At 53.3% G+C, this 25,261-nt stretch overlaps 1 protein-coding gene and 1 long non-coding RNA gene across 14 annotated transcripts in view; one reads left to right on the top strand and one right to left on the bottom strand.

The window, feature by feature from the left end:
- Positions 1 to 25,261, top strand: part of RNF144A (ring finger protein 144A) — a 364,341-nt gene that overhangs the window by 64,190 nt on the left and 274,890 nt on the right. For 5 of the 13 annotated variants that reach the window (XR_008418131.1, XR_008418130.1, XM_019452840.2 and 2 more), the window contains exons 2-5: positions 8,322 to 8,455; positions 11,941 to 12,086; positions 23,136 to 23,240; positions 23,401 to 23,461. Coding sequence is in view for 11 of the 13 variants with exons in the window: in XM_019452840.2 (XP_019308385.1) it covers positions 11,952 to 12,086; positions 23,136 to 23,240; positions 23,401 to 23,461 (301 nt within the window). In the remaining 2 variants the exon portion in view is untranslated. Of the gene's footprint in view, positions 1 to 4,622; positions 5,020 to 8,321; positions 8,456 to 9,432; positions 9,482 to 11,940; positions 12,087 to 23,135; positions 23,241 to 23,400; positions 23,462 to 23,645; positions 25,211 to 25,261 lie in introns of those variants that run through there. The other 8 variants (XM_053891182.1, XM_053891183.1, XM_019452833.2 and 5 more) reach the window with 4 other exon arrangements.
- On the bottom strand, positions 6,368 to 7,099 carry LOC109269057 (uncharacterized). Its single transcript, XR_002080923.2, has 2 exons — positions 6,633 to 7,099; positions 6,368 to 6,527 (listed from the first exon to the last, which is right to left on the bottom strand). It is a non-coding gene; the product is annotated as an uncharacterized LOC109269057 (long non-coding RNA).

Below are 25,261 nucleotides of genomic sequence, written 5' to 3'. Positions count from 1 at the left end.
CAGAGCACTCCCACCTGCCTCCTGCTGTGTTTTCAGGGACCCTGTGCCCTCTTACCTTCCCCGTCCAGCTTCTGGACAGAAAGCAAAGACTAAATCCAAATATTCTTGAACTTTTGAAATATTTTTGAAATATCTTGAAATATTCTTGAATATCCGTGCAGTGAGAAATGTGCTCCGGGGTGCCCAGGTGGCTCTGTCGGCTAAGCGTCTGACTTGGGCTCAGGTCATGATCTCAACGGTTTGTAGGTTCAAGCCCCACATTGGGTTCTGTGCTGACAGCTCAGAACCTGGAGGCTGCTTCAGATTCTGCGTCTCCCTCTATCTCTGCCTCTCCCCAATTCGCTCTCTCTCTCTCTCTCTCTCAAAAATAAAAAAAAAATTTTTAAAAGAAAAAAAAAGAAATGCGCTCCACATAATTGGAAGCCACAGATTTTACTTAATTTTCTCGTTGAAGTAGATCAAAGAAATTAAAACCACAGCCTAATATTGGTAAGAAGGGGATTCCCCTCGATTTCCCTAAAGTTTCTCTGAACAGATCCTTTGTCATTTTATACCTTGTACTTGATCTTTTTCTTTCTGGATGGGATCTTCCAAGGCAGGTGCATTAGCCAGAGAAAGAGGGTTTGGGTTATCAGTGGGTGCTCTGTGCGTGGCGCCTCTGTTGCTCGTAATTCCGAGTCTAGAACAGTGCTTAGAACGTTGTGGGAACCTGTAGACGGTGGCTAAGTTACTGTGTGAATGGATTAGGGAGTGTAAATCAGGACCAGGAGGGACAGGACCTGGGGAGGTAGAACTGCTTCGTAACACAGGACCTGCCGTACATGCTCTAATGGACAGAACGGGGCCCCTGGGCGCGGGCACATCGTGTGCTCTGAATTGGGGGCTGTGGTAGCAGGGTTTTCTCAGGGAGGCATGTTTGTCCTCCACTCCTCTCACGTCGGGACCCATTTCTCACCTCCGGGAAGACATTCTGTTGCCATGGCAGCAGCCGGAGCAGGAGGCCTGTCACAGGAGCAGAGTTGCACCTGCTCAGGTGGGTCCGAGGAGCAGGGGGGATCCTGGAGGCCGGCCCTCCCAGCCACGGTGGAGGCGAGGCCGTCGGTCCACGGAGGATGGCGATGCACCATGAGGGTTTGTGTGGTCGGTGAGCAGCAGAGCAGAGACGATGACGTCCCCGGTTTCCTGACTCTTCCCAGAGGCCTGTTTCTACCCCCACCACATGCTCCTCCCTCCATCACGTGCCCCGAACTCACAGGATCGGCAAGACCCCACACCCGGGAATTCCCCAGACTTGTCCTGGCAGCAGGGATCCCACTTGGTGCCTGGCCTGCCAATCTCGCGAGCTCTGCCGCCGGCCAGGACTGACCTCCCCGCCACGGCGGGAACCAGCCTCCCGCAGCCCACCCGTGTCCTGTGGTTTGGGGCAGGGAGCCGGGACGGCCCATGGCTGCTCAGCCTTTGTCGTAGATGTCAGTATATCCGGCTGCTCATTTTCCCGTGCCCTTATCTGAAACAAAGTAGGAGATCGTGACTATGTCACTGGCAGGTCGGCCAGAATACATTAAGGGTAGTTCATTATCAGGTAGCAGGAGGTGGTGTTGGGGCCGGTGTGTGGCCTCTTAGCAAATCCCTAAATGGCATAGACTAAGGAAATCATCTCTAAGAGGACAAACGATCCAAAGACCCCCTTCGGCCTTGGAATGTAATGATTGTTTTATGTATGACTTCTAAAGTGTCACTTGTGGTAGCCAAAGTGTAATGTTTTTGCGGGCGAATTGAAGTAGAAACAATAGGTCCTTTGTGTCTCCTCTGCACTTCATTCCTGGACGGAGGTCAGAGAGGCAGGCTTGTCTGGGGCCGTCTGTGGGAAGTCAGCTGTGATGTGGAAGCCACCAAGGCATTTGCAGCTTGCGTTTTTTTGCATATTTGATTGCATAAAATAAGGAGTATTTTATCCGCCTTAGAAATGAGACCGGGAGTTCTCTGCCGTGAATGCCGATCGTTTCCCATGCCACACGGCCCACCAGGGAGGCAGCTTCGGGGAGCAGGTCCGCAGAACCGCTCAGCCTGGGGAGGAAGAGTCTCAAGGTCATACCCGCTCAGCCTGGGGAGGAAGAGTCTCAAGGTCATACCTCAAGGTCATATGTAGTCCTGGCCGCCACCGGAAATTCCTCTGGGGGCATTTTCAGCAGGATTTTTGTCACATCTGTGTGGTTTTCCTGGGGGCCTTGCTACAGGAAGTTTTCCGCCAGCGGTCTCTGCATCAGTCGCGATGTTTTCTTCTGTCAGGGCAGGTGCACAGACTCTGGGTGACATGATGGGGGCAGGCCGGGGCCTGCTCCGTGGGAGGAAACAGCTCCCGTTACGTGGGCCTTCTTCAGAGTCCCGTCGACCTTGGGGTACTGTGCGGTTAGGAAGCTGCAAATGATGGGCCTCTTCTTCTCCCTCACCTGTACAGGTGTGTGTCCTCGTGGGGAACAAAGCCCTCCGCGTGGCTATGGCTGTTTCTCCAGTGGATCTGTTAAGAACTGGTCCTCTGCGTGACGACAGCTCGGACAGGCCAGGGCCCTCTCTCTGGTCCGTCCCTTCTCCGTTGTTGATCGTATCTGCTCCCCTCAGGCTCCTGCAGACTCTGAAGGCAGGGAAGCCTGTTACGGGGGAAGTTTATTCCGCCCTTACAGAACCTGCATGGCGTGTGGTTGCATGTGAGCGAGCGTGTGTGGTCCTGTCCGGTCCTACTCGACGTCCTTCTTGGAGCGTCACTGGGTTCGTCAGCATGTTAGAAACCACACGGAGTTTAATCGTTAAAAATAAACAAGCCTGTCCGACTAGACTGAGGACAGTATTCCTCAGACTTTTAGTGTCACGCTTGATAAGTCTATTTGGGAAAACAATGGCTTGGAATGTTTTCTTTCCAGTAGAATCTGCATTCCTGTGTCTTATTTGGGTTTAAGTGGAAAGGCAAAGTTGTTTTGTTCATAAGCGTTTTATTTTAGCGTGGTTTAGATTTAGATGTACAGATTTAGATTAGATTTAGGTTAGCAGATTTGGATTTCGGTTTAGAAAAGCAACCCAGATACAGGAAGTACCAGGAGCTCGCCTGCGCCCACACCCAGCTTCCCTTATTATTGACATCTGGTAGGAGTGTGCTGCACTTGCCATGGCTCATGAACCGGTACTCACCTTGGTTTCGATGACCTTGACAGTTTAGGGGGGGAAGACCAGTCGGTATTTTGTAGATGCCTCTCGACTGGGGTTTGTCTGATGTTTTCCTCGTGGCGATTAGGCTGGGGTTGTGGGTTGTGGGGAGAAAACCGCAGAGGCACAAGTGCTGTTTCTGTCCTGTCCTGTCACGTCAAGGGTCCGTGCGATCGTCGTGACTCCCCGCGGCTGATGCTTGCCTTGACCACCTGGCCGAGGCGTGTGCCAGGTTTCTCCGTGTGCAGTTACTCTTTCCCCGCATCCATCCTGTCCCTTTGCATGATGCCACCCCGCGCAGCCACACATAGAGTCGGGAGTTGTGCCCCAACTCCTGGGGGGTGGGGAGCAGCTATGGAATATGTCTTTTCTCCGCCATTTATTTATCAGTTCCATCATTTACGTATATCATTGTGAGCTTATGGACACTTATTTTATATTTTTGATTATGCTCCCTATGACTTTGTCGCTCAGACTGTCCCAGCTTCAGCCATTGGGAGCCCACTGTGTTGCCGTGACACATCCCCAGCAGTGTGGCTGTTTATTTCGAGTACTTCCTTGCTTTGTGGCACTACCGAGTGTTCCAGGATCATCCGGAACGTTTCTTGTGCAAGCCCTTCGAGCCGCCCTTGAGCCCTCGTTCCTTTGTTGCAGCGTGGCCTCAGAAAGCAGGCTCTGGGCACTTGGTGTGCTTTGTGGCGAGCCGGGGCACCCTCGCCTGTGTGCGCCAGCCGGCAGAGCAGGGGACCGGCCGTGCGTGTGTTGTCCCTCGAAGACGCGTGTGTCTGTAAGCCGTGCCGAGTGTGGTGGGCTGCACCTGTGTTGAGCTAATCGTTGAGTTTGTGCTGATGTCTCCAGCTCTAAGCCAGGACCATTCCTGGTGGATCATTCCAGCCACCTCCCCTCGCTTGTCTGGGACCTTCCACTCTGACAGCGAGAAGCCTGACTCCCACCTTCCACAGTCCGCTTGCTTGTTTGTTCTAGTACACGGATGCATAGTAGTTTCAGAATTGTTAACCCACCCTCGAGCGGAGACGGCTTTGTCTGCTAGGGTCCGGGGCTTATGGACAGTTCCGTTTGCCTGCGGTCTTACAGGTTCCACTCATTTCCAGACTTACTCAGGTCAGGGCTTTTCCCCACCCCTGCGGTGAGGTCATTTGGTACCCTTGTAGTAGAGTTCGAGTTTCTCTTCCCAGCCTGCATTCCGTGCCAGGATGCCCTTCTTCCTAGAGTGTTGTTTTAAAAACGTGCATGCATCCAGGTTCACTCCCTGTGCTGTGAAGTTTTGTTTCATGGGTTTTGATAAATGCATAGCGGCACGCATCTGTCCTTGCAGTATTCTACAAAAGTACTTTCCGTGCCCTCACACACCCCCTGCGCCTCACCTGCTCAGCCCTCTTCTCCCTCTGGTAACTGCTCATCTGTCTACTGATTCTACAGTCTGCCAATTCCAGAATGTTCTATGATTAGAACCATATAGTATGTAGCCTTAAAAAACAAACAAACAAAAAAACCCTTTTGTTTCTTAGAGGTTTAGGTTCATAGCAAAATTGAGGGCCAAGTACAGAGTTCCCGTATCCGCTCCGTCCCCACACAGGCACAGCCTCCTTCACTATTGACATCATGCACCGGACGGGCACCTGTTACATGGATGAACCTGCAGTGACACATCATAATCACCCAAAGTTCATGGTTTACTGTGTCAGCTCAGGCTGCCAGAACAAAACACCACAGACCGGGTGGCTTAAACAACAGGACTTTATTTCTCATGGTTCTGGAGGTGGGAAGTCTGAGATCAGGTGCCAGCATGCTCAAGTTCTGGTGAGAGTCCTCTTTCCGGCTTAAGACGGCTGCCTTCTCACTGGGTCCTCATAGTGGATGAGAGACGGTGAGGGAGGGAGAGGGAGGTACCCACATTGTCCTCTCTTATAAGGCCACGGTGCTACTGGATCAAAGCCCTGCTCTTTTTTTTTCTTAAGTTTATTTATTTTGAGAGAGAGAGAGAGAGAGAGCATGAGCAGGGGAAGGGAAGAGAGAGAGAGAGAGAGAGAGAGAGAGAATCCCAAGGAGGCTCCACACTGTCAGCACAGAGCCCCACACGGGGCTTGATCTCAGGAATCGTGAGATCACAACCTGAGCCGAAACCAAGAGTCGGACCCTGAACCGACTGAGCCACCCAGAAAGCCCCAGTCTTTATGACCTCATGTAACCTTAATTACCTCCTAAAGGCAAACGGTCACATTAAAGGTTAGGGCTACCCCTTAGGGATTTGGGGAGCAGGAACACCGTTCAGAGCATCCATCTTAGGGCTCCCTCTTGCCGTTTATACATCCTGTGAGTTTTGACAAATGTAGAATGATGCATATTCACCATTGCAATTACGTTCTGAATAGCTTCACTGTCTTAAAAAATGTTCTATGGCTTTGCCTGTTCACTCTGTTTTTCCCCTTCTCCACTCCCCCCGTGGGCAATCACTGATCTCTTTTACAGTCTGCATAATTTTACGTTTTCCAGAATGTCACGTAGTTCGAGGCACACAGTATGTAGCCTTTTCGGATCTGCTTCTTAGGAACATGCACTTACGGTTCCCCCACATCTTTCCGTGGCTTCATAGCTCCCGTTTTTTTAGCCCCGAATAATAGTTTATTGTCTGGATGTGCCCACTTAAATAAACTGGCATATTTCATTCACCGAGGCCCCATTCTCCCGTGATCCAGAAGGAGACACAAAGGAGGTCTAGCAGGGCGGTCACATGCCTGTGCGTCAGCACCTTGCAGACTGTGAGTCAGTGGGTGTGTGTGTGCTTGACCAGGTCACGCTGTCTCTGTGCCTTGGTTTCCTCGTTTGTAAAATTGGAATAACCCCAGACTGTTAAAGTCCCAAAGTCACCGTGTGGAGAAATGAAATGATGCATGGAAGTGATGACCGTGATGCCTGATGCACGTTAAGCAACCAAGATGTGTCTATACGTACATACGTGTCTACATGTACATACGTATGCGTATATAGAATATGAGCGTGTGCCTGTGACTAGCACTGTTAAGGAGAGAGAATGACACTTAGCCTTGGATAATATATTAGCAAGTTGGAGAGAGAAGCTAATACATACAGACTTGGAAAGCCACACTCCCCCAGAGAATGTCCTAAAAAGAATAAATGAAGATCAACATACCGAGTCTCGCCAGTGCCTGGCAGACACAGTGCTCGGCTGCGATGTTTGGAGGGATGATGTGTCTGTCGGGCTTAAGCCCACATGGGTTTTGGAGCCCGCGACCTGGGTGGGGGGTGCCGGAGGCAGAATGGCGTAGACCAGTGGCTCTCAACCCTCCCTGTAGAGGAGAATCCCCGGAAAGGCCCGTGGAGACGCGCATTGCTCTGTCTGTCCCTCCTCCCCGCCCTCCCCCAGAGTTTCTGATTTTGAAGGTCTGGGTTACCAGCAAGTCCTCCGGCGGTGCCGATGCTGGTGTTGTGGGGAGCGCGTGTTCAGGGCCGATGACCACATGCAGCAGAGACTCAGACAGGTCAGCAGCTGATGGGTTCAGAGGACCGGGGGGACCTCACAACGCCAGGGGCTGATGGTGGGCACGAAGGGCTGGGAGGGTTCAGACCCCTGGTGAAGAAGGGGGAATGCAGCGGGGAGGCAGGATGCGGGGGGAGACGGCGCTTCGGCCAGCGGGGGCTTGTGGGTGGTCTTCGGGAGAGGGAAGGGTGGGCAGTGACCGGCTGGCAGTCAGTTACCCCTCCTCCTTTGCTCTCCTGGAAGGGGTGAAGGCGGGGAGCGTAGGGACCCGCACAAGCGCGCAGCCCCCAGCCCAGCGGGGGGACGTCTCCGGACGGCAACCAGAGCTCGTGTTCACATGCGACTGCCTTCCTTTTCGGCCCTTTCTGCTCCCGTGTCCACACCTCCTGCGCCACAGTGCCTGCTCTGCGCGACCCCCGCAGCGCTTAACAAGTAACTTGCCTGATAAACATTCTGAATCACTTACATTGAGCAACGCTTGTCATTGACCAGATGTGCTTAAAATAGTTGGCTTCATAGGACTTGACCTTCACATTAGGAAAACAAAGATTGTTTTTCTTTTCTTTTATTGTGCATTGTGATTTTCTTAGCAAATTCCTATTTCAAGTTTGCAGCTGTTCAGTGTTTGTAAAATCATATTCAGCCCATCCTGTGTGTCGGGAAGGTCCATGACGGGCTTCAAAAATATCTTTTGTTATGTCCCATTGTCCCCCGTTTGAATCCTGATTTGGGGCACCTCAGAGAGTATCCAGTCTAGAGGAGAAAGAATACCGACTGACGAGGGACCAGGAAATTGGCATCTGACCCGCTTTAAGAGTAGCGCCCAGGGAGGGAAATGAGGGGCCGGGCTGCCTTGCGTGCAGGGCAGAGGGAAGCCACGGTGTCCAGAAGTCAAGTGGAAATCACGGTCTAGGAGGAAAGGAAGTGAGAGGTCAAGCCTGCAGTTTGTGCTAAGGATCACATCTTCGGAGAGGCCGTAAACAGGAAACAGAGCCAAGCCCAGAAGCCAGGAAGAGCGGGGAGAGTCTGGGAGCGACCAGGCCAGGAGGTGACCAGTGGTCCAGGGTGAAGGTGGTACACGGTGGGTGGGGCAGGCGAGCGTTCACGTGACCGCTGGTCTGCCCGGGACTCGGGGTGGGGGCTGCGAGGACTCTGTGTTGAAGGGTTAGATGTCAGCCGTCCTGTGGTGTGTTCTGGGGTGCCGTCTGATCGGGGGCCACACTGAACAGCGGACAGTAAAGCAGGGGCCTTTGGCTTTCGTGTGCTGCTTCTGAAGGTTACCGCCGTCCCTGGCACTTCCTGAAAGGCTAAGTTGATCATACAGTTTCTATGCTCGCGCCTTGTCTGTCCCTTTAGTCCATATGGGTTCATGCCCAGGGCTTTAAACCTGATGCAGGACAGTGACTCCCACTTCCCGGACAGGTAAAGTGTCCCAGGAGTCCTAAATCTATCTCTTCTCACCCTTCCCAGCCAGTGGATGCGGGAGGGTAGGGTGTGTAGTTTCATGGAGTGAAAACAACTACAGTTTCCTAGTCTGTCCAAAGTCAGTGACCCAAGCGGCAGAACCCTTCTCCCTTCCAACGTGGGACCTCTTTACCCTCAGACCGCTGCTACAGAGCCCTCCAGCATCCGAGACTGGGCCTTTGCAACAGAGCTCCCGGCCACCTACCCCCAGCTGTCCGGGAGGGACGCACCAGTCAGCAGCCGCCGCCCACAGCTGCGACGCCTCTGGTACAGGTTTGTGATCCCTTTTAGGGATAGCGGACCTCCATAGTCAAAATGGAATCGTCGCTCTGTACAGTGAGCTTTAAGCAATGTTACCTGAAAAAAAAAAATCATTGAGGAATAAAACAAAAGAAGATGTGGAGGGATAGAGAGAAAGAAAAAACATCTTGGTTCACGAGCCCAGGATTCAGAAAATGCTTGTGGACATTTAAAATAATAATGATGATGAGGTTTTTTTCGGGGGCGGGGGGGCGGGTTCGGAGCTGACGGCCAAGAAAGAATTCTTGAAAATGTGTTTGGTGCAAAAAAGGTGATTTTAGTAAAGCACAGGAACAGGACCCGTGGGCAGGAAGAGCGGCACTGACGTTGTGAGGCGTGACGGGTTATACACTATGGAGTCGGGGGAGGTACAGTCAGGAAGACATTTCTTAAGGGATTTCCATATGCTAAAGTGGACTCCCGGGGTAGCGGAGGCCTAGCTATGGTCAGGCTGAGGTGGTTTTTGCCTCTGGCAAAGCATTAGCATTAAGACGGGGAAGTTTCTGGACTTTAGGTTATTGGTAAGATTGCCCTTTTTTTGTAGTTGTACTAAGATGTTTGTGAACTGATGTGAACTCTTATCAGTTTAACCGTTTGTTTTCTGTCCTTTCCTTTGCTCTTGGGCACCCAGAAGTGCCTGAGGAATGTTACACATATCCCACGGGGTGTGGGGGGGTTATGTGTGCCCCGAGATAGCTCACTGACCCCAAGCCACCTAAGTGTTGGCCCGTTGGCTGTAGGTCAAATTATGAGGCTTGTTTAAATTATTTGGAAGACTCCGACCAATCCAAAAGTTCCTTGCGTTTGTGTCAAAGAGTTCTTTTCAAACAACAGAAAATACACTTACTTTAGACTAAGTTGCTCCCAGTGATTAGCTTTCCGGGGAGGGGTCCTGGGTGCCGTCCCTTTCCTGCCCTGACCGCTGATCTCTCCTCTTTGTCTCTGTGCAGATTCCTGCCGGCCTCCGGTAACTGCCGTCCTTTGCTTGGGCTCTTGAAGGTCAGGGTCTCCCCCTGCGTCTCCGTTATTTTTCATCACTTATGTTCCTTTGTTCTTTGTGTCTAATCCGTCTGAGTTCAAGATTCTGCAGTTACCTTCTCCCCCTCCCTGGACGCCCAGTGTAGGATCCACAGCGATGACTGGTGAAAGTTGAGAAGGGAATATGAGTAGATTGTAGAAAGCAATCGTGACAACTCCTTGCCCCTGGGAGTAGCTGGCACAAAGAATGGTGGTATCTAACGCCTCGTTGGAGAGCTAACTGGCATCCTCAGAGTCTGCCAAGGATGGCTAAATGAGACCTTGCAGGGGAAGAGGAGCGGGGGTCTTTACTGAGCACTTCCTACATGTGCCAGGTCCTGCACATGACCTCTCTTGACCTCACAGCGACCCCGGGAGATGGCGCTTCTCCACCCCCTCACCCACAGAAGCGCACCGTGGCTGACGACGGTCAGGCAACCGCACCATAATTGTCCTGGACGCTCAGTTTGCCCTCAGAGCACAGAGTTTCCTGTTGCTTCTGCTGTGGTCCTGCCACGCTCGGTCCGCCTGGTGAAACCTGTTCCCTCCTGCTTTGATAGCCACTCCCTGTTCCCGATGTTAAATGTAGCCTCCCTTCCACACTCAAGCTTCGTCTTCCTCATGAAGCTCTTCCAGTTTGCTGAGGAGTCTTCTACCCAGACTTACTCTCATCTTTACCAAGTGCCTTGAGCACCGATTTCGCACATAAACCATATACTGCCTTATAGTATCGGTTAGCTTGCTCTTTGACCAAGTGGGTTCCTGAACCGAATCTGAAGATGCCCCAAGGCGGGGAATTGTGTGTCCTGCATCTTTGAATCTTTCCAAGATGCTAGAATCATTTTGTGTATGTTCCGGTCGTTGGTTGGTGTTCTGATTTATTTTTGTTGTTCCTTCGTGGGGTAGGTCTTTGTCATTCTATATCCATCCCTCTGCTGTAAGTATGAGGCAGGACAAGACAGATCCTCCCTTCGTGGCCTCACAAACTAGCAGGGAACGCAGGTGTCTCTTGCTGTCTATGTCATTTAGTCCCTCAGTTCAAAGATGAGGTTGGGCAGAGAAGGATGCCAGGTTGTCTAAATCAGTTTGGATCCTGAAAGCTGGATAGTAGGAGCTCTCTCTCAGAGTTCAGATGGCTGGGGATTGCGCCTGAAATTTTAACTGAATCGTACTCGGTTCTGAGTTTGGGGAGCACGGGCACGCTTACCTACTGTGGGTGCACACTGACTGCCGGGCTTAGGTCGGGTGCCAGGGGTTCAGACTGAGAAGACGTAGCCCGAGATACAAGGATCTGTTCATTCACTCAACAGGCAGTTGTTGAGAGGTCGCTGTGGGTCAGGCGATGAGCCAGAGGCTAGAGGCACGCACCTTCCCTGTCTTCCTCAAGCAGCAAGCAGTGGGAATCAGTGTGATAAATACAAAGAGAAAACACATGCTATCAGGAAGCAGACTGTGGGCAGGTTAGGAAGTGACCAGAGAACGTCCCCGGAGGATGGGGAAGTTCCTGGGGTGCCTGGGGTTCACACCAGGCATCGTTGGATGCACTTGACCCGTGTAAATGAACAAGTCTGCCAAAGGCCCTTGCCTCCCTGAAGCTTACGTTTGAGAAAATCTGCCAGTGCTTAAGGAGGCAGTGGTGTTGGGGCTATTTCTGGGGGGGGCCGGGTAACACCTGGGTGTTGTGGGGTGGAAAGGTGGATTCCATTTGGAGGGCACTGAAGACTGAGGGGGAGGGGCCACACCCACCGCTTTCTTTCTTTAATTTATTATTTATTTTTTTAATGTTTATTTTTGAGAGAGAGAGAGAGAGAGAGAGAGAGAGAGAGAGAGAGAGGAAGGGAGAGGCAGAGAGAGAGGGAGACACAGAATCCGAAGCAGGCTCTAGGCTCTGAGCTGTCAGCACACAGCCCGATGCGGGGCTTGAACTCATGAACCACGAGATCTTGACCTGAGCCGAGGTCGGACACCCAACCCACTGAGCCACCCAGGCGCCCCTCCACCGCCTTCCCTGAGATGTTCCTGCAACAGAAATCCTAGAACAGTCCCGTCTGATCAGACTATTTTAATGGAAGCTTCTTCTCCACGCTTGCCGAGGTTTTGCCCTCCTAGACGAGGTGCTCAGTTGGTGGGGGTGGGGGCGTGTCTTACTCAGTGCCCATCAGAAGGATGGAGGGAAGGCGGCAAGGGGGTGGGTCGTTTGCCATTTGGAGGGTAGACACGATCGTTACCCTCTGCGCGGGGGAGGGGTCACCCACAGACCCAAGGGACCCGGGGACCCCTGGTTAAAGCTCCGAGGACCCAAATGAGCTAAATCCCTGGGCCCATCGACCGCCCCTTGGCCACTCCCTGGGGCCCCATGTGGAGCTGAGAGAGGTGACTCCTGCCTCCGTTCTGCTGGAGGCCACGCGGGGGTCTGACGCCCTGTGCTTCTCTCGTTTCAGACTGTTCTGCCATGACCACAGCGCGGTACCGGCCCACGTGGGACCTGGCCCTCGATCCGCTGGTGTCGTGCAAGCTGTGTCTCGGGGAGTACCCGGTGGAGCAGATGACCACCATCGCCCAGTGCCAGTGCATATTCTGTACTCTGGTGGGTCCTTCCGGAGAAATCCACTATTGGAGGGAATTTCAGGAGGCGGCCTCTGCTTTCGGTTTTAGCGGCACCCGGCAAATCTCTGACCCCACCTTTGCCAGCGACCGAGTCTGTCATGCGGTTGCTGAAGGAATCCTCCTTCAAATCAGTCGGGCACCCAGGTAGATGGCCGTCACAGGTGCTCGTGATCCAAAAGTGATCAAACAGAATTTTAGACGCTACTGATGATGCAATTTAGAAGACCTGATCACGGCGCGTGCTCGCCTTTCCAGAAGGGAAAAGCTTCACCTTACCTCATTGTTTAGTTTTTTTTTTTTTTTAAGTTTATTTATTTATTTTGAGAGAGAGAGAGAGAGAGAGAGAGAGCACGAGCAGGAGTGGAGGAGGGGCAGAGCGAGAGGGAGAGGGAGGGTCCATACTGCCAACTCAGAGCCCGATGCGGGGCTCGAACTCACTAACTGCGAGATCAGGACCTGAGCGGAAATCAAGTCAGACGCTTAATTGACTGAGCCCCCCAGGCGCCCCTACCATTCCTCATTTTAAATTGAATTGTACAGTTCTGTGCTTGAGGTTACAAGAGTGCTGACCTAGTGATCGTGCACAGGTTGAATATTCAGCTATTTGCGTCACCTTTCTCTGGTGTGGTGTTAGAGGGGATGTTGACATCACGTTTAAATTTCCGCAGATTGTCTCCAGCACTATTTGGGGGCCAGATGATCTGCTGGTAGTGATTATAGGGACCTCTCTTTCCATCAGGCCTAAGTCAGACCCAGCATCTGACCCTTCGGAAAGGGAAAATGAGGATGTAGGGGTTTATTTTCAGATCTTCTTAATTGAATTCTACTTGATGGTTCTTCCCATTCAAGGGGGGGTGGGGGGGTGGGTGAAAGTCCAGAAAAGAAAAAAAGAACTGTTTTCTTCCAACTATAAGAAACCAAAGAAGTTGCTTCTGAATTTCACCGCGTTATAAATGGACCATCTGGGTGGCCTGCCTGTGTATGTTTCAGATGTCTAGGTTAGTACCGGGCACTAGCTGGCCGTCCCTGGCCTTCTGCAGGAGACGTGTTCTTCCTTCGTGGCCACGCTTCACAGGCCTTGTTTCGCTTGTCTCCTGATGTCCCTGGGGCACCGGCACCTTCAATGTACCATCTCCGTTTCACGGAGGGGCAGATGAGCTCGGCAAACGTTTATGTCTCCATCTTCTGACTTGGGCTTGAACCAGCCGCTGGCTTTCCGAGGGGCTGGAACCCCGGGTTTACTCAGGACTCGTGATCACTAATCGCTGAAGGGCCGCTGGCCTAAACTGCAGTGAGTCTGCGTTGGGGTTGACGTGCGAGAAGTGTGTGTCGTTAAAGCCTCAGGAAAGCCACTTCAACCAGGAGGACAGGAAATTGCTTTTGACCTTTTCCTGAGATGGCGAAGGATGGGAGGGAGGGGGACGTGGGAGGGGCGGACTGACAGACCTCCAGCCGCTTACTGCGGCGTGTTGGACTCCTTTTCATTTCTAGGGGAAACGCCAGGATGGGGGGAGAAAGTCTGGGTGGATTAGAGAATCTGCTTTGTGCCCATCGCCTCCCTCTTGGCGGAAGCGAAGTCTTCCTCTGTCTCCACCAGTGGAGTCCAGTCCCCTCCGCCCTGCGCCTCTGGGCGACTTTGCCGTGTCTCCGTCACCTGCTCCTTCCCTGGTCTTTCACCCGCTTTCGCTGTTGCTGTTTGGGGTTTCTGTTCGTAGAGAATTGTAGTAAAAACCAGCAACTCTAATTCACATCATATGCTTAACGTAAGCCAGGGGACTTTGGAAGGGGGAAAATAGCTCTGTTCCCTCAAAGACGGGGTACCTGCAGCTCTAGGAGACGGCGTGACAGCGCAGATTTTTTTTTCACTACCAGGTATTAAAAATTAAAATGTTTAGAGCAGTTCCGCTCGTTTCTTCAGCGTGAATAGGGGAAGCAGGTGCGTGTTGACCGACCGAGAGTGGGGCAGGTGCCCACGCCCCATTTCTTCCCGGTGTGGGGCCTCATGTCACCCCAGCCCACCGCCATGGCCGCAGCCAGAGAGTTGTGATGTCCCGGGGGACAGACGTGGGGACGTGGGAAAGAGCGAAGAGAGAAAATTGTGTGAGACCAGAGGACGCCCTCTTAATAAATAATCACGGAAGAGTTACACTTAAGTTCTGAGGTACATTGATTTTGAGGAGGAAAGGGTTCATGGGGAAACTGACTCTGCAGTCCGGCGTCTCTGCCTTGAAATGCAGGCTCTGTTTCTGACCTCGTAGGCCTCTTCGCCACATCCGTATATGCTGTTCCCCAGGAGTTAATGGTGGAGGCCATCCCGGAGCGAGCCGAGACTCGTGGTCTGTGTAATCGATGCTCTTCCTACAGCGGCCAAACGATGGCAAACTGTGACACACAGAAAAGTTGGCCTGACTGGAAGAAAGTCAAAAAGCAATTTTGACTGGTCAAAAGCAATTTCCTGTCCTCCTGTCCCACTACTCTGGACCCCACGCTTTCTGCCTCCTGTGTGGCCGTGGCCGGGCGTGGGAGGTGGATAACCCAAGGCTGCCCTCAGAGCACCCACTTTCCGGGCAGGTAGCACATTGCTCCTCTCCCCCCACGTCTACACTGCCGATTTCTGGTCGGGAGCCCCTCCAGGCCCTGCCGGCTATGTCACTGTTACGCTTTAGAAACCAGTGGAAACCCCAGCAAAACCCTCCCCGTCTGGCCCCATCACACCATGACACCCCCACTTTTGCTTGCCTGCTGTGATGGCTCTGTCCACACTCACGTGTCCTTCAATAGCTAGTTCAAGTGACCCCCTCTGTAGTTGAGACTCTTCTTGAGTGGAAATGCCACCGTGCAGTTGGGTCCCTCCCTTTTATCCAGCCTCAAAGCTCCATTCCTGACTCTCTCTGTCCACTTCCTCTATTCCTACGCTCAATGGTTCCAAACTGTCGGAAGCTTCCAGCTCCCCTTATTTTCTGGTTCCTTTCGTCCCACTGTGTTGTCATGATGTCTGCTTATCCTCCCCTAGAGGAGCAGGGATTTGGTTTTGTGTCATTGTCCACATAGTGGAGCTCACACAAAATGTTGCTGGAACGGCAGGCAGCTTGAGTTCTAAAATGGCTCAGGTGCTTCTCTGACTGTTCTCTTCTTCGCTGTCACAGCTACTCTTGCTCGGATCCTGCCTCTCCTCCTCTGAGACGAGTCTGAGAAATGTTAGTGTCTTCAGAGTTAGAGGAAGCTAACTCTGGCTCCCCCCAGGGTAGGAGTGAATCCTGGGAAGTAGTTTTCAAAGGGTCCTGCAGTTCAGGGTCTGTATTCAAACCAGAGTCTACAGGGGAGACTGAAACCATGTGAAGTGGTTGAACACAGGCCTGCTCTGCCAGTATGGTGTTTGGGGGCCACGAGCCCGGTGGATTATCTCTGTCCCAAGTGCTCTGAGCACCCTGGGCCTCTGAGGGGCACAGACTCCCGGCCTCTTCTCCGTGGGCTGGGGGCTCCGTGGTGTAGAGGGCCTCTTCCTAGTCTGGGGTCTCTAGATGGGAAAAGGCACACTTGCAGGCTGAGGTGCCTTGGGGCCCAGGGCTGAGAATGGACCAGAGGGCTGGGGCTTCCAGCTGCCAAGGTGACAGGCATGTGGACGCGTAGCTCTGCAAGGCCTTTCTGTGTCGATGTGGCCTACATGCTTCCTGATGTGCACCGTCTCAAGGCGTCACCCAGACCCCTCGGATTCTCTGTCCACGCCGCTCACGGGCATGCCAGCGTGGTTTTTGTTGTAGGGTCCCCCTGAAGCTCTACCTGGCGGATAGAAAAGGAGAGGGAATAACATTTGTTAACTGCTGGTGACTTACCACATGCACCTGTCATAAAACCCTGTGAAGTGGCCAGAATTCTCCCATCTCACGAGAGGCCACTGCAGCCCAGAAAGACGAAAAGGCCTGCTTAGACTGGCCGCTCGCACCCAGACGTGATGCTTATCCACCAGCGGCCCCTACCCAGACGTGATGCTTATCCACCAGCGGCCCCTAAGACGACGCTGACTCCTGGCGCCTGCTTTCCCGGGGAACTTCGCACAGGGCTAGAGGGCCGCTCTGGACTCATCCGCGTGCTGCTCTCTAGGTCATACATCCCTGGATCCTGGCACCTTCCAACCCCGAACGGGCACTCGGAGGCTGCTTTCTCTGTCCCCGTCTTGTGTAGTTGACTCTCCATCCCCAAGCCCACCTCTGTGTTCGCATCCAGGAGACCCTTCCAGGTCTGTGGCAGGTGGGGTCCTGGGCACGGTACCCGGATGGATCCACCCACCCATCTTCCCGGCCCCTTCTTATCTGAGGTAAAGAACAAACAAACCGTTGGTGTCGCCATTTGATGGAATCATCCTCAGTGGTGTGGACGGAGGAGACCGCGTGGCCTGAAGAGGTGGGATGAGCGGCCTCTCCCTCTACTGGAATGAGCCCTCAGGCTTCCCCAGCTCTGAGCAGTGGCACCGCTTGGGTCCTCAGAGTCATATACGTGCACCCCCTTCTCTCACAGGCCTTTACCCCACACACGCGTGATCCCAGAGCCGCACTTAGAGGCACGCGGACTCCCTTTGGCAGACGTCCCCCCGGGGCTCATCTGTTCTCACACGGTTTTGGCTTCTAGACTTTGCTCCGGGGTGAATCTGAATTTGTTGAGTGGATGGCATGCTGGCCTCTTGGTGTTCCCACCTCTAGTGTACGCGTTAACCCCATCCCACCAGACACCTCTGACCTGCCTTCTTTGTGAGGAAGGTGAGGTTTGGTCACTCAGTTTTGCTCCTCTGTGGCTTTGGTTTTTCACATTCAGCAGGTAGAAAGCATCGTCCACACTTGCTGTTTCCCTTACAGCTTATTTACAGGTGTGGTGGGAGGAGGGTGTGACCTCTAGGAAGGAGGCTGTGCTCCCCGGAGGAGGATGTGCTCCCTGGAGGAGGGCATGCTCCCCAGAGGAGGGTGTGACCTCTAGGGAGGAGGCTGTGCTCCCTGGGGAGGAAGGTGTGCTCCCCGGATGAGGGTGTGCTCCCTGGGGAGCAGTGTGTTCTCCCCAGAGGAGGGCGTGACCTCTAGGGAGGAGGCTGTGCTCCCCGGAAGCGGCTGTGCTCCCTGGGGAGGACTGTATGCCCCCTCGAGGAGGCTGTGCTCCCTGGGGAGGAGCGTGTCCTCCCTGCAGGAGGGTGGTGCACTCTCTGGGACCTGTCCACTCCCCACTGGCCAGCTCGGCCTCTGCACCAAGGAAGGGAGCGCAGGAGCCCCCGGTCGGTCACTGTGCAGGAGAAAGTCCTCCTTCCCCTGGGGTGTCCGTCCTGCGGAGAGCAGCAGTGCCCAGGCTCCCGAATCCCCAGCAAGCCCGCAGGTTGTCAGAGCAGGATGGGGCCCCCTTCAGGCCATCCTAACCGTCACCTCCCGGCTTCCTTCAGCCCCGCACTGCACCCCACTCCGGGTCCCGCCTCATCGGAGCCCGCCAGGCACTGGGCACGGCCCGGCTCTCGGAACGTCCTCCGGCGCTCCGTCCACAGGGCTGCCTGTGCCTCGTGTGGGACCCCGGGGGATGCCGCGTTTCGATGGTCAAGTTTTTCAGTCCCTAGTGGCTTCAGGCCGGGCTGTAGGATGTGCCCAGTTCCCGACCCGTGAGTTGTCACTACCACCGCTGCCCGAAGCCGGAGCGCCACGTGGCCCTGATGTGGACCGTGGGCCTGAGCCGTTTTACCTGGTCTCCCTGCCCCGCTCAGGTCTCCCCTCCCCCCACTGAGACTGGGTTCTCGTGATGTATCCTTTGATGGGGCAAATCCAGTCCAGCCCCAGGTACTCTGTTTGACACCCCCGGCCATCAAGACAGCCTTCTGGCGTTGTGTGCCTCGCGTGGACCTGACACGGGGACGGACACTTCCTTCTCTGCCGGACTGTGTTGAATGAGCAGCCGCCCCGTCCAGCACGGTCCTCACGTCACCCGCAGCTGGCTCGTGTCTCTCTTTGCTTTGATTGTTGTGAAGTGAGGGCCCCCCAAGCCTCCCCCTCGCCCCCACGAAGCTCCAGCGGTCCTTGTCACCAAAGCAGGTGCTCCGTGCCTACTGGCTGAATCGACCCAGACCCCAGACACGTGACAGAGCCGTGCCTGAGGGCCTCCACCTCGGTGCTCTGGAAGGAGAGGGTTCCACGCCATTCTGTCGCTCTGCGTCTTTACTCGGCATCTGTAATCACAAGCCTACGAAGGGCTATAGGATGCCCGTGTCCCTGCGTGGGGGGGCCATCCGTGCGCTGATACCCGAGGGGGCGGTGGCTGCAGGCGGCTGCGGAGCTGAGGCCCAAGGAAGGCGTGTGGCGCCCGCCCGGTGACTGCAGCCGCTGCAGGTTGGTCTGGTGGCTGGAGGGGGTTTGGCGGCAGGCTTACCCCGGGGGGCTCGGGGAGGTGAAGCTCCTTGCTCACATCTGCCAAGTTGGTAAGCTGGGATGTGAAGCCAGCTGTGCAATTCCGGGGCCCTTGCCCTTCAAACAGTGCTCACTGGGGTCCCACTGCCGTTGCGTGGACCTGCCTGCACGTGATGTTCCTAAGTAGTGGATCCCTGAGGAGCATTGGCTCCTCGGGCCCCTCTGAGCACGGTTTCTGGAGTTTTCTCCTGCTCTCAGGATCTTCCACAGCCGCCAGGCCCTCAAGTGAGAAAACACACAACCTTCAGACTCGCTGTAGTCGAGGCAGGGCCCTGCGTCTCTGTGGCCCGCTTCTGCTCGGTGGGAAATGGATTGCCATTCCTCTTTGGAACTGGGTTTCAGGCTGTTGGAAGACGAAATGGAAAAGGAAATTCCTGGAACATTCTGTGGCTCTCGACACCTCCCCTCCCTCCTTCTGCCCTTTGTGCAGCAGACACCCCCTTTCCTGGGATGTCCTTGTCCCAAAGGAAATTCCTGGAACATTCCGTGGCTCTCGACATCTCCCCTCCCTCCTTCTGCCCTTTGTGCAGCAGACACCCCCCTTCCTGGGAGGTCCTTGTCCCTCTGGCCAACATGTCACCTCTGGAAGCCTTCCTGACCCCGTCCGGGTGGAGCCCCTGTCCTCCCACTGGGACGTTGGGCACAGTGCACGACCATGACCTGCAGATGAGCCCCTCCCCCCCGCAGTGGCTGTCCGGGGCTTGGTGTCTGGGACCGTCCTTGCATCTGAGCGTCATGGGCACGTACAGATACATTCCTGGCTGACTCAGACCTTGCCAGTTTAACCAACTGAGCCACCCAGGCGCCCCTAGACTTTGCCCGTTTAAAGAACATACAATTCTCCGTTCTAACAAAAACACTGATGAGGTCACTGAAGATGCATAATAGATAATTACATTTGAAAGAGTTGTTAATTGAGGAAGAAGGCAGAAATTAAAATCAAGAAACAAAGACTCACCTGTCTGGACTCTGGCACGCGTGAGTCCCCGCTCCCTTACTTACAGAGTATGCCTTTGAGCCATTCTTAGCTTCCCCCAGCCTTTGTTTTCTCATCTGGGAAATGGAAGGCTGTGGGTAGTGGGCTAACAGCTAACGTGAAGACCTTTGATCACTGGGAGCTGTAATTAATATGATAGCAGGAAGTCCATTGATATCTGCTTTTGTACTGCGTAGTTTACTGAGCTTCTCTGCCCATTTTTGTGTGTGCCTTTTAAGACATCTTTTAGCTATTAAATTGAAAACCATGACTTGTGAGTCATGACCCACGCGTATCTGGAAGAAGACCGGGCTTGTTTTCAGTGGATGGTTGGTCAGACACTTAGATCATCTCTCTTTATGTAGTAAACAAATTGATGCTCCCAGAGCGTACTCGTCATAATCATTTTGCAAACAGCACAGATGCATCTGAGGGGCCGGGGATGTTCGCTCCCAGCCAGACGTGACACACTCATCGTTGCTCCATGCGAGTCTGTTGTGTGTTTTTTTTAATGTTTTTATTTATTTTTGAGAGAGAGAGAATCAGAGAGCATGCGCGGGGGCGGGGCAGAGAGAGAAGGAGACACAGAATCGGGAGCAGGCTCCAGGCTCCGAGCCATCAGCACAGAGCCCGACGCGGGGCCCGTGAGAGCATGACCTGAGCCGAAGTCGGTTGCTTGGCCGACAGTGCCACCCCGGCGCCCCAAGACAAACTGATTATAAACCGTAAACGAATCCTCTTGTGGCTAAGGTTTTGGTTTGTTTTTATGCCCGTGACTGTAGGAAACACGCACAGGTAGACAAAGCGCAGGAAACGGGAGTCGCTGTTTGCCTGGCTCGGGCCGCATACCAGGAATTGTGTCGGGCTGTTTGACGTTCTTTCTTTCAGTCCCCAGAGCCCAGCAAGCGGGGCATCCCTATTTTATGGCTGAGGGAGCTGCGGCCTGAACCCGCCAAGGAGCCTGGCCGTGGCCTCTGCCTACAAGGATTCCATGGGTCTGTCTGGCTCCAAAAGCCTGCGGTCTTTCTCCCTCCGTGCGCGGCACGAGCCGTAAACAGGACATTCCACGTTCGTCCTGGCTGTAAACACACCATTGCTGCGAGGGTCGCGGCCGCCAAGCCGCGACATTGCCGTTTCCCCGAGCAGCTGCTGCGACGGGGCCCGGGCCCGCCAGAGGCTCCGTGTGACTGCTCCCTCTTCCTCTGCTGTTCCCCCTCTTGTGACGTTGGCTCCGATGAGTGGACCCCCGGGACCACCCTGTGCCTCGTTGCGGGGCTCATCCACGCCTGGTTCTCCGGGAGCTCTCTTCCCAGCTGTCGTGCCGGTAAACTGTCTGTGGTCTGTGAGTGACAGACGTTCGGGGCGACTGCACTCACCGGGGGCCCAGGCAGGACAGAGGAGGGCAGGCTGAACTCGGGGCCGGGGTCTGGGCACCAGCGTGGCAGGTGACAGGTGAAGCCACGCGTTCTGTTCAGCGCTCTGGAGGGAGGCTCCGGGGAACGGCTCCTTCCGAGGATGACCTTGATTGGTATTTTTAAGAGAAATTGCTACCTGGGGTCTGTCGTGGACGACGTATCCTGATGTGCTACGACGGTGGAAATTACCCGTTTACGTCAAATTATTCTTTACATAATCAGGCATACGCTGCTTTCCACACGGTCTTCTGGATTCTCTTGCGCGAATTCTTACAGCTCCACCAGGAGGTGGGTTAAAGCGCCCCAAAGTGCAGGTCAGGAAAACGAGGCTGGTAGGAGGAGAGGAAGACTTAGCCCGGGCATAGGGACAGGGACAGTTGAGGCACACCCATTAGCAATGACCACGCATCCTTCTAGGGAAATGCGGAACACGTCTGGGGGGAGGTGAGGCTTGGGAAACATAGCTTATGGGCTTTTCTCGATGAATCACTATTACTTTTAATAGTGTTATTATAACAGTGGTGTTGGCCTCATGAACCCCAAATATTGAACTGGGCTGTGATTACAAGTTGATTTGAGGATATGCTGTTGTCATTTTTACACTGGTTTCTCTTCACTTAGTGGCCCCAGGTTTAGTACTCTGAGTTCTTCTCTGAGCTCTTCAAAGTCTGTCTCTGTTTACTTTTGGTAGTGAGCTTACTGGGGAAGGCTATATCTTTTCTTTTCTTTTCTTTCTTTCTTTCTTTCTTTCTTTCTTTCTTTCTCTCTCTCTCTCTCTTTCTTTCTCTCTCTCTTTCTTTCCTCCTTCCTTCCTTTTTCTTTCTTCCTTTCTTTCTTCCTTTCTCTCTGTCTTTCTTTTTCTTTCTTTCTCTCTTTCTCTCTATTTCTTTCTTTCTCTTTCTCTCTTTCTTCCTTCCTTCCTTTCTTTTTCTTTCTTTCCTCTTTCTTTCTTTCTTTCTTTCTTTCTTTCTTTCTTTCTTTCTTTCTTTCTTTCTCTTAATGTTTATTTATTTACTTTGAGAGAGAGAGAAGGAGAGGGAGAGAGGGAATCCCTAGCAGGCTCTGAACTGTCAGCACAGAGCCTGACTCGGGGCTCGATCCCACAATCCGGGAGATCATGACCTGAGCTGAAATCAAGAGTCGGATGCTGAACCGACTGAGCCACCCAGGCGCCCCCATGTTTTTTCTTTTAATTGGGCTTTATAATGTGCTTTGCAGGGGAGTGTGGGCTTCCCAGGCTGGTAGACTGAAGCAGGAGTAAATCGGCATGGGGTACACCCTCATCATTCTCGCTAGAACCCTGCTGTGCCTCCCGCTTTTTCTGTTTGACTGACCTGAGACTTTGCAACAGTCTACCCCGTAGGTGAGGTTGTAGTAAGTTATCACTGAGTAAGCAGGGTGTCAGTGAGTAAGGATCGGCAGAGGGTCCTAAGGGGGAGCGTGGGGGCATTTCCGAGTCGAGATAGGCTGGGCTTGAATCTGGGCTCTGCCCTTGCTATCTGGGTAAGCTGGCAAGTTCCTTTGGTGACTCAGTGTTCACACCTGAAATATGGGACAGTCATGCCTGTCCTGTAAGAGTGTTCTAAGGAGTAGGGGCGCCTGGGTGGCTCAGTCGGGTAAGCGTCCGACTTCAGCTCGGGTCATGATCTCGTGGTCTGTGCGTTCGAGCCCCGCATCGGCCTCTGTACTGACAGCTCAGATTCTGACCTGCCTCAGATTCTGTGTCTCCTCCTCTCTCTCCCTCCCCTGCGCGCCGCGCGCTCACACACACACACACACACACACACTCTCTCTCTCTCTCTCAAAAATAAATAAACATTAAAAAAAAAAAAGAATGTTCTAAGGAGTACATGAAACAATGGAGTATAACAATTGAGTCCGGTGCCCGATGTCTAATATGTATTTGAGAAATATTCCTTCCCGACCTTCCTCCTCCTCTTAGACTCACTGGCTTGGTGTTTGCTGAGGTCGTGTGCAGGGGTCCCACCCGCAGCCTCAGTTCTGTGACCAGCATGGCACAGGGGGTGCCCCATCAGTACTCGAGTGAATGAAACCTCTCATTCGGTGGTTGCTATGGGTGACCCAGGGAAAATACGAAACCGTAAGGGAACAACGTGCTCGATTCATCACCTCTTCTGCACCTGCTGAGTTTTCTCCCTTAAGGAAGTAAAGATGTTTACAGATACTTCTCTGACTTTTTTTCTTTTCAGTGCCTGAAACAGTATGTCGAGCTCTTGATCAAAGAAGGATTGGAAACTGCGATCAGTTGCCCCGATGCCGCCTGCCCTAAGCAAGGCCACCTGCAGGAGGACGAGGCATGAGCCCCCGAACAAATCCGGTTTTTTAACAGCGTGCAACTGTGCCCTGCTTGGTTGGCTTTGCGGATGCCGTGGGTTCGGTTTAGGCTGACCTGGTATCATAGTCTAGCCCTCGGCTTGTTACACTTCTTGTTTGTATTTTTTTTTTTCTTACTAGATCGAGTGCATGGTGGCGGCTGAAATTATGCAAAGATATAAAAAGCTACAATTTGAAAGAGGTAGGTGGCCTAGCATATTAGCCGGTGATGACTCCTATGATAGAAGAAAGGTAACTCGGCGGGGAGAGCGCTTCTGGCGGATAGGATTACGCATCATTTGGCTGCCACAGTGAGAGAGTCAATGTAAATTGGGTTTCTGAAGTTTGTCACTCTCAAAAAAATTTTTTAATGTTTTTTTTGACAGAGAGCGTGTGCAAGCTGGGGGAGGGGCAGGGAGACAGGGCGAGAGAGAATCCCAAGCAGGCTCCTTGCTGACAGCACAGAGCCCGACGTGAGGCTTGATCTCACAAACCGTGAGACCATGACCTGAGCCAAAGTCAAAGTCGGATGGACGCTTGACCGGCTGAACCACCCAGGCACCCTGTGAAATTTGTCACCTTGAATTCTCTGCAGAGCTCACAGTTGGAAGGACTGTTGTTGGGTCATAAGGTCATTTGGTCATAAGAAGGATTCATGAAACATAACTCGTTTACAGGGATTTGGCCTTAGGGGGTGTTCTAAAGAGATTTCACCCTCACGGGGTGTTATTATTCTTCAGCCGGGTTAGGACTAATAGTTTGAGGACCAAATTCTGGGACCTATGCAGAATTTAAAAGATCCAAAGGCACACAAGGAAGTTCCGAGGCCAAGCATAGGTGAGTTATGATGACCGCCATCCTGACAGGAAAGCACCCTGGTCCTCCACATTCACTGTGCACCTGGTGCTGAGTCCCTGGTCTCAGTAAGTGTCCGGACAGCCCTGCTGGTTGTCGTCATATGTGAACAGGACACCCCAGAGACTGACTAGCTCGCCTGATTTCCACCTCTAGTGGGTGGGGCGCAGTGTGGACCAGATCCCCCTCAGGCCCCCACAGGGCCCTGCACAGCCCTCGTGGTGGGAGCCGGACCTGCCGTAGACCTCGGGGTTCTCCAGGAGCACGGTGTGGCATGTGCAGAACGGCGACGGCGTCATTTTCGAGGTGGCCGTCGCAAAGCGTTCACACGGGTTGGACATCCAGGACTGGTCTTTAGCTTTGCTCTCTGAAGTGTGCCAGGGTCATCAGATGATGTTCTAAAGAGTCCATAAATTCCATTTGCCTTCATTTGCATATATGTCCTGGACCTTGGGCTCCTCTGAAAAGGAACAGAATAACAGACGTGGGTAGGTGACGCTCCTTATGCAAAACTTCACTGTGTAGATAACGCATCCGAACCCTGACCTCAGCTCAGGTTGGAATGGTCTGAGCATGCCCTCCCCTCTTCCCGGTCTGGTACCCAGAGCCTGGTCTGCATCAGGCGCTCACGACTGAGACACAACCCTGGGAAACACCATCAAGATGGGACTGGAAGGCAGAATGGACCAGAGCAAAGTATCAAGAGATTCCCAGCTTAGCTGAATGTGGAAAATTTTTTCTTTTCTTTTTTTCCCCCATGTTTATTTTTGGGAGAGAGAGAGAGTGCACAAGAGTAAGAGAGCGAGCCTGAGCCAGGCAGGAGCAGAGAGAGAGGGGACAGAAGATCTGAAGCAGGCTCTGGGCTGACAGCAGACAGCCCAATGCGGGGCTCGAACTCGCAAACCATGAGAGCATGACCTGAGCTGAAGTTGGACACTCAACAAACTGAGTCACCCAGGCGCCTCTTCTCTTTCTCCTTCTCCTTCTCCTTCTCCTTCTCCTTCTCCTTCTCCTTCTCCTTCTCCTTCTCCTTCTCCTTCTCCTTCTCCTTCTCCTTCTCCTTCTCCTTCTCCTTCCCCTTCCCCTTCCCCTTCCCCTTCCCCTTCCTCTCCTCCTTCTCCTTCCCCTTCCCCTTCCCCTTCCTCTC

This window comes from Panthera pardus, unplaced genomic scaffold, assembly GCF_024362965.1.
Source record: "Panthera pardus isolate Hobbes unplaced genomic scaffold, ASM2436296v1 HiC_scaffold_26, whole genome shotgun sequence".
Lineage (NCBI taxonomy): Eukaryota > Metazoa > Chordata > Mammalia > Carnivora > Felidae > Panthera > Panthera pardus.
This window is presented reverse-complemented; position numbering and strand designations above follow the sequence as displayed.